Consider the following 9271-nt stretch of genomic DNA (forward strand, 5'->3'; position numbering starts at 1 on the left):
GTTTTTATGTTTACTGGTCGTTCTAGAGGCCGCAGTTATGACATCCTCCAAAAAAAGCAATTTCGAGGGAAAAAAAGAACCAATATTGTTCTGCCTAATTTTGATCCCATATAGCTCATTGTACGCAGGAATGGGGGCCCTCTCCGTAATTATTATTATATTTTCCATACAAAAAGGTTATTTTTGCTATGAAAATCTTTATAACAACCCGATTTCGCAGGAAGTTACCGGGATTACAACAGACGGGCGGATATAGCTTAATCGATTTTATAAGGTTAAGCCAAAAGCATTGCAAAAGCTTTCCAAGGCATCAAGAAATTGTCAGTTTGGGCTCCAGTGATGCCCCATCACTGGAGCGTACTCCTCAAATATGCCCCGAAGCGTAACATAACTGTGAATGGAGAACGCTACCGTAAACTTATATCCAACTTGTGTTTGCTTAAAATACAAGATATTAGTTTCATGAAGACGGTGCCACCTGTCACGCAGCACCCATAACAATGGACTTATTGAGATACGAGTTCGAGGAACATTTTATATCACGTTAGGGACCGAGAATTTGCATAAAATAATCTTTCAACACTAAATTATATAGACTAAAATATAGTAGTATGACCTCCATAATGTAATAGTGTAGAAACTAGGTCATTCAATGTTAAGTTGCATTGAGTTTCAATTATGAAAAATGAACGAAATGGTTCATTAATACAAAGAAAGTTCTTCATTTATGAGGTCAAACACATTATTTAATGTAATGGAAAAACTTTCATAATTGCAATGAAACTTCTACATTAATGCAGAGAACAACATTCATTAATTAAATGAAAAATATTCATAAATACAATGAAACTTATTCATTGCTACCATAAAAAACCTTCATGAACGGAATAAAAAATATTTATGAATGCAAAGAAACTTCTACATTAATAAAAAAATACAAACTTTAATTAGTGAAGGGAAAATTTTTTATCAATGAAATGAAATCATTTCATTAAAAACATGAATTATTTTCATGTAAATAGCTTATTTTATTAAGGGGACCCCACCCATTCTCGATTTTAATTTTTCAAGATTTTCAATGGGCTGGTAAATCAATACCAATGCTTATTAAGGATTGTAACTTTGCACATATATATTTGAAGATTTAAAAAGGAAGAAAAATAATTTACAAAAAAATTTTGTAGTTGTTTTGTTGTTGTTTTTTGTAATTAAAGAAAAGTCCTTATTTTTGATGGCGGGCATGATAACTCCTCACTGGAACATCGGAATCCGAAAATTCCAACGGTGTTAGAAAGAGTACATGTCTGGCTCTCGTATGAACTAGGATTATTGACTTCGCTCTAAAATTAACAAAATGATGGACCTTTGAAAAAATATTTTTAGAAAATCGCCGATTATTTACCAAAAACCAAGCCCTTCAGCCGTCACTTGATGCTGACACAATAAATCGGCTATATCTTCAAGAGTACTTGAGATTTTCACTTGAAATTTTGTAGAGACATTCTTTATTCAGTGTAGATTCGAATTATATCAACAAAAATTTTGACCCCGAGAATGGGGGGGGGTCCCTTAATAGACAATATTAATATTTAATTTTAAAATAGGAATTAAAATCATATTAATTTAAAATTGTGAATTGGACATTTAGATATATTATTCATTTATTTTGAAAGTGGTTTAAGTCCATTATTTCCTTATATTGAGATATTATATTATTAATTTTGTTTGTAGCTTTGTGCCCTTAAATATGATAGAATATACACCGGAATATGATTCGTTTACTTTTCTAGAAAAGTAAGATTTGTATCAAAACCTAAAATGGACTTAAACCACTTTAATCTATACTAATAAAAGAGTAAAGTGATTGAGTGACTTACTGACTAATTCATTGACTGACTTAACGATTCACTTATCGATTCATCAACGCCCAGACGAAACGGCTGAAGGTAGAATGTTGAAATTTGCGGTGAGGGTCACTCTTGGTTTAAAGGTGTCAGATAAGGCTGGATTTTTGGAAATTCGGACGAAAAGTTCTAAAAAGTACTAAATGTGCTAGAACTATTAAGGGGACCTCCCCCATTCTCGATTTTAATTTTTCAAGATTTTCATTGGGTTGCTAAATCAATACTAATGCATGTTAAGATTTGTATCTTTACACATATATATTGAAGATTTAAAAGAGAAGGGAAATAATTTGCAAAATTAGGTTGTTTTTGTTGATTATAAAAGTACTTATTTTTGATGGCGGGCATGATAACTCCTCACTGGAACATCGGAATCCGGGGGTGTGGTCCCCTTAAATTTAAATTAGGGTCTCTAATGAAGTGTAGAATATATGTAACGAAGGGTTTTTTTGTATATTCAAATTATAAGTATCCAAAAATAAAATTTACAAAATTTGGTACAATTCAAAAACGTTATATGTGGAATGGGAATTAAAGTTGAGAAGTAGGATCGATATAAGGAGGTAAAATTTGAATTTTGAGAAACGAAAGGAGCTGGAATCCAGAAATGACCCTTCGAGTGTAGGATAGGGATATGTACGTCATGTGTACGAAAAAGTACTAAATCGTAGTTCAATTTTATTTAGGTAATCCGATAGATTTGGAACACTGATATTAGGAAATAAGGTTACTGTTGGAGTGTAGAATTATGTCACTTTAGGGGTGTAGCATTGGCATGTGTAGGAAGTTTTGGATAATTGTAATAATGTGCACTAAATGGTATCAAATGTTGATTGGGATGAACTGATAGAGCTGCAATTTTGAAATTTTAAGTTAGTATTAATGTTGGGGCGTAGGATTGGGCTATGTAGAAATTTGTGAAATTCATACTAACGTGTACCAAATGGTACCAAATTTGTATTTGGGTGAACCGATAGAGCTGGAATCCTGAAATCGGGAAATAAGATATCCCTTGGTTGGTAGTTTTAAAAATTCGTATTTATGTGTACTAAATTTGGTACAATTTAATTTTGGGTGAATGCTGAAATTTGGAGTTAGGATCAGTGATTGGGTATAGTGTACTAAATGGTACTAAATTTGTGTTTGGGTGAACCGATAGAGCTGGAATATTGAAAATTGGAATTATGATATATAGGAAGTTTTGGAAATTCGTACTAATGTGTTTTAAATGGAACTAAATTTGTTAAAACTATATTTGGGTGGAGCGATCAGGCTGGAATCCTGAAATGATCTCTATTGGATTTATATTAATATATTTGGGTTAACCTATAGGACTCACATCATGAAATTTGGAATCAGTTTTGTAAATAAGTACTTCAAATACTTGTAAATAAGCACTTGGTACCAAAAATAGTATACAACTAGATTTATGTTGCGGTCAGAATGGTAGGTTTGGAAATACGTACTATATTATAACAAATGAACTACAGGGTACTAAAATTGTAATTATTGTCAATATTGGTGTGTAGGTGTCTTACCATGAAGTTCTCTGTGAAAACAAAATAATATATTTAGACATGTTTAAATAATTCTCACGATCGCTAACGAAGTAGCAGCCATTTGCTAGTAATAATATAATATTTTTACCAAACATAGTACGAAGATAGGACCTATCGGTTCAGTTATGAACCACCGAAAGTATCAAAATCGAAGTCAGTGTTTTATTGACTGAAATTTTATGTATTTTATGTATGGTTTCCATTTGATTTTGACGATTTCAATTTACACATTTTCGATGTTATTCTATAAATATATATGAGCCTATATTCGGGACATAGTCGTCTCCCGAAAACGTCCTCAGGTCTTATATTGGTCACATATGAAAAACCTCCATCACAACACAAACGAGGGTTCAACAAATTCTGATCCACTCCAAATTATCGTCATGTAGGTTTACCTACCTATACCCACCTCATATGCTAACTTATTCATACCGGCATATGTTTGGATCGCTGGTTACTTGCACATTATTTCGAATGTTTTTTTTCTGTATTTGTTTTACGAATAAATTTTGAATTTTTGTTTACCCATGTGTGTGTGGTGTAGGTGGGTGGGTGGATAGCATTAGTGACAACTTATGTTTTAATTCGCTAATTCTTGCACGCCTTAACCAGCCCAATAAGTCACACTTATTTACACATTGTGGTTGTCGTTGTCTTCTTCTACTTGTGTGTTCTGTTTTCGTGGTAGTAGTTGAAAATAATACATTGACACTTAGTTTTGGGGGATTGGGATTTTGAATACTTCTTTAACATTATTTTGTAGTCTGAGCTGTCTGTGATATTTTTGTTTTTTTTTCTTTGGTAGGGTAGTTGTTGTTGGTGTTCTTTATTAATAGTTGTTGGCACAACAAAAACAACTACTGCTGCTGTCAGCGACAGTTACTCAGCATTGACAACAACTGGCTGGCGGGCAACATAACAACAAATACTACAATTGAACTTCGCAGCTGACATTGTAACGAAGTTTTTTTTGTGGGGGGTTTTGAACTGGATATGTGTGTTTGCGAGCCATTTGCGTTCGGAAGTCCATTGAAGAAAATTTTGTGTATAAAACTGTTGAGCCGTCAAGTTGACAGCATCACAACCCAATTGTCAGTTGTCATCGCAACAATATCACAAAAACTCCTAATAAACGAAATCAGCAGTTAGCTGTCAGCGCCTTTAAACGGGATATAACGCACAGTACGAACCGAGCAAACAAAAAAAGGAACTTCCCTCACAGTGTGTGATTTTTTCCCAACGAACGAAAAAAATTGAAAGCGTGTGTTTGATTTAATTAAAATAAAGTGAAACTGCAAAAAAACAATTAGAACAAAAAATGGCATACAAAGTAAGTGAGAAAAAAATATAATGAAAGAAAAAATAATAAATTGTAAAAAAGGACAATCATGGAATGACAATAGAACAAATCGTACATATCTCTTTAATAATAAAAAGTGACATTAAAAAAATGTGAAATGAAAATTTCCGAAGAATTTTTTCGGCTATTCAGCAACAATATTGAATAATCAGCAATGTTATTTATATGGCTTAAATTCTATGTTTTGAAAAAACGAAGCATTTTCGAAAAATTTAGAGCTATTCAGCTAAATAGCTGAACAAGAAATGTGATAAATGTCCTATACAATACAAATTAACCAAAATTCAAATTTTGATTATTCAGCAAAGCGTTTGTAAAACTTAACCAACACATATTTTCCTTATAGTTAAAAAAAGTAAAATATATTGAAATGTTAGGCCCTAAAATAAAGTTTAAGATATTTACATTTATTCAGCTGCAATTTTGATACGCCGCATTAAGTTTGTAAAGGATCATTTTTAAAATATCAAAAACATTGAACTATTTTTTTTAACTTTCGGGGTTTTCGGAGCTGAGCACAATAAAATCAATTTTACTTAACAAGCTCTCAAAAATATCAAATTCAGCCACATTGCTAATTTTCAGCAACACTTAAAGATATAATATTCGCTAAAATTGTATTATATATACTTGCATTTTACCATATAAACTTAATTCAGCTTCAAATTTCTTTATTCAGCAATATACGGCTATGATTTTGTTAAAATTATTTTCATAAATCTTATTCAGCCAAAAAAATCAGTTGAAAATTCAATAAATGTTTTATAAATCTCCAATTCAGCTAAAAGATTTCTTAAAATTATTCCAATATCTCTTATTCAGCTAATTATTTTTTATTCAGCCAAGAAAATCAGCTAAATTTAAAACTCCAATTCAGCTAAGACTTTAATAAGTTCAGCTAACAAAAATAATAACAATTTATCTTATTCAGCTAAATATTTCAATATTCAGCTAAATTGAGTAAAAACCCGTTATTTATTCATCTTATAGAAATTTAAAAATTTAATTTGGTCAACATTTCTTTTTTTAAATTACTGTCAAATTTCAAATTTCTTTCCGCAACAAAATACTGCTATGATTTTGTTAAAATTATTCTCATATATCTTATTCAGCCAAAAAAAATTAGTTGAAAATTTAATAAATGTTTTATAAATCTCCAATTCAGCTAAAAGATTTCATAAAATTATTCCCATATCTCGTATTCAGCTAATTATTTTTTTATTCAGCCAAGAATAATAAAAAAAATTCAGCTAACAAAATTAAAAATAATTTATCCTATTCAGCTAACTATTTATTCAGCTAAATTAAAAAAAACAGTTTTTATTCATTTTAAAGAAATTCGGTCAAAATTAAAATAAAATAATAAAATTATATAAAAATAAAATTATATTAAAATTATTCAGCTATTTTTTTCTCAGCCAAGAAAATCAGATAAACATGATTTTAATCTCCAATTCAGCTAAGATTTATATCAATTCAGCTAAATAATTAATAAAATATATTAAATTTCCTATTCTTTTATTTATCAAACGTCAATTTGAAAAATGAAGTTAGCTGAATTTTAAACAATTCAGCTAAGGAAGTTCTATACATTATTAAAAAAAAAACACTTATTCAGCTAAACCAATTTTCATTTGAATGGACTTTCGTTACAATTATTTGATAACCTTATAAAATTATCCTCATATCTTTTATTCACCTAAATATTTTTTATTCAGCCAAAATTAGCTGAAAATCCATTCAAATTTTTTATAAATCTTCAATTTAGTTAAGATTTAATTAAGCTGGATTTTAAACAATTTAATTTTTTGATACTCTGTATTAAACTTTACATTCAGCAAGCAAAATTACTTAATTGCATTTCACCCGTCATTAATTCAGCTAAAATTTAATAGAATACTTAACAGTATATTAAAACTGTAATACACCTCAAAAAATCAGTTAACATAACATAATATGTTTTATACAAATTCCTCATAATCAGCTGAATATTTTTTATTAGAAGGAATTATTATTATTCAGCTAAATTGTACTATGAATTTAGTACGCTTGAATGCTCCACCACTTCAGCCAGCTGAATACCATTCCGATTTTCCTTCATTCCATTCCTAATTAACCATTCTCAATTTCCCCTTCCAGTTCATCACTCTTGTCGGTCTTTTGGCTTTGACCGGTTCCTGCATGGCCGGTGTTGCCTACTCTCCTTTTGTCAGGACTTATGCTGCCGCTCCAGCTGCTGTTGTTGCTGCCAAATCGGTTGCTGTAGCTCCCGTTGCCGCTGCTGTTGTTAAAGCTGAAGAAGTTGACCCTCATCCACAATACGATTTCTCTTATGGTGTCCATGATTCCATCAGTGGTGACATTAAATCTCAAGTGGAAAGCCGTGATGGTGGTAATGTAGCCGGTTCCTATAGCGTTGTCGATGCCGATGGTTTCAAACGTACCGTTACCTACACTGCTGATGATGTCAACGGTTTCAATGCTGTTGTGACCCGTGAACCCATTGTAAAGGCTGTTGCTCCTGTTGTCCATGCTGCTCCAGTTGTCAAGACTGTTGCTCCCGTGGTACATGCCGCTCCCTTGGTACATGCTGCTCCAGTTGTCAAGACCTACCATGCCGCTGCCCCCGTTGTCCATGCTGCTCCCGTGGTCAAGACTGTTGCCACTTATGCTGCTGCCCCAGTTGTCCATGCTGCCCCTGTAGTCAAGACCACCTTTGCTGCTGCTCCAGTTGTCCATGCCGCCCCCGTTGTCAAGACCACCTACCATGCCGCTGCTCCTCTTGTACATGCTGCTCCAGTTGTCAAGACCTACCATGCCGCTCCCGTCTTCAAGACCTATGCTGCTGCTCCAGTTGTCAAGACTTACCACGCTGCCGCTCCTGTTGCTTTCTCCGGCCCCTTGTTCCGCTCTTCTCCCATCTTCCAACAATACCACCAATTCCCCTTGCAACAACAACAAACCACTTTCTTCAGCTCTCCCGTCAATGTAGAAGAACAAAAACCCCAAGAACAACAACCCGCTGAAGGTCAAGAACAACAGCAACAACAAGCCGAACAAGCCCCCGAACAAATGGCCCAAGAACCCACTCCAGTTGAATATCCCGAACAAATGAACGAACAAGAACAATTCGCTCAACAACAATTCGCTCAACAACAACAGATGCAACAACAACAATACCCCGGCTATCCTCAATACGAAATGCCCCAACAACAATTCGAAGCTGGTCAACAACAACCACAAGAAAACAACGAAGATTCCGAAGTTGTTGAAGCCCGTGCTGCTCCCATGGAACAAGAACAAGAAAAAATGGAACAAGAAGCTAAAGCCGAACAAGCTGAAGAAACCAAAGCTGAAGCCAGCACCACCACTGCTGCTCCCGCTCCAGTCACTGAAGAACAAAAAGAATCTGACGAAAAGAAATCCGCTTAAATTTTTTTCGACTTGCCATTAGAAAAGAGGGGAACAGTTCCGCCCACACGCAGCTGTGCCCTGAAAGCTGATGCCTGATAATGATTGCCGTTTTGTTTAATTATTTTAGGTATTTAAAATTCTCATTTTTTGAAATTATGTAGTTGTTAACACTGAATAAATAAAAACGAAATATTATTTTTAAAAAAGGCGTTGTTTTGTTATTTATTGGGAATAATTTCAGATCAAAGACTTATTGAAAAATAAAAGCATACATTAAGAAGTAAAAACGTCGTAAAGTTCGGCCAGCTCGAACTTGTTATACACTCCCCCAAGTGTTGTGCATTTAAACTTCCTTAAATCTGTTGATAATTTTATATAGGGATGGATCCCGGCTTCGAATACCTGCGGAGAAAAGATAATTCTTCAAATCGGGTTTTTTATATTTGTAAACCAGTAAGGAAAGTAATAAAGTCGGACTGGGCCGACTATATGATACCCTTCACTACTTTGAATATATTCTACATATCGTTAGCTAAAATGCAAAAAGGCGTAACTAACAAAAAATTGAAAATTGACTTTTTGAATGAATATTGTGAACGCCAATAAACTACAAGTATTACACGTCTGCGGTCAAAAAAGGAGCTTCTATTAACAAAAAACAAAAAGACGTAACTACTAGTGGGTTTATTTGTTAAATGCAAAAAGGCGTCACTAACAAAAAATTCACGTTTTTACTTAATTGTTATGACTAAATAACTAAATTTGTTAAAAAAAATTATAGTCTACTAGCTGACCCCGGCAAACGTTGTCTTGCCTTAGCTATATTGTTGATGTAAAATGTTCGGTATTTTAGATTTGTTTTTATACTCATAAGGTGAAGTGTACAGATCGTTTGTAATACCTTAATATTTATCAGAGCTCACTTAAAGTAAGATTACAGAACTATATATCTACAATTTTATGTTTCGGTGGGTATAAGGGTATTAATTAAATTCGTGGAAAATGAATTTAAATTTAAAACAATTAAATGG

General features: G+C 33.0%; 1 protein-coding gene across 1 annotated transcript; it reads left to right on the forward strand.

Annotated features, from left to right (window-relative positions):
- Positions 1-4714: 4714 nt before the first annotated feature.
- Positions 4715-8258, forward strand: LOC133335900 (cuticle protein-like). The gene is made up of 2 exons (XM_061544193.1): positions 4715-4796; positions 6966-8258. Exons 1-2 carry the CDS (start codon positions 4785-4787, stop codon positions 8256-8258), a joined length of 1305 nt encoding a protein of 434 aa, XP_061400177.1. The 5' UTR covers positions 4715-4784.
- The last annotated feature ends 1013 nt before the right edge of the window (positions 8259-9271 follow it).

This window comes from Musca vetustissima, unplaced genomic scaffold (genome assembly GCF_032173495.1).
Source record: "Musca vetustissima isolate MV318-11 ecotype Yass unplaced genomic scaffold, APGP_CSIRO_Mvet_v1 utg35551, whole genome shotgun sequence".
Classification (NCBI taxonomy): Eukaryota; Metazoa; Arthropoda; class Insecta; order Diptera; family Muscidae; genus Musca; species Musca vetustissima.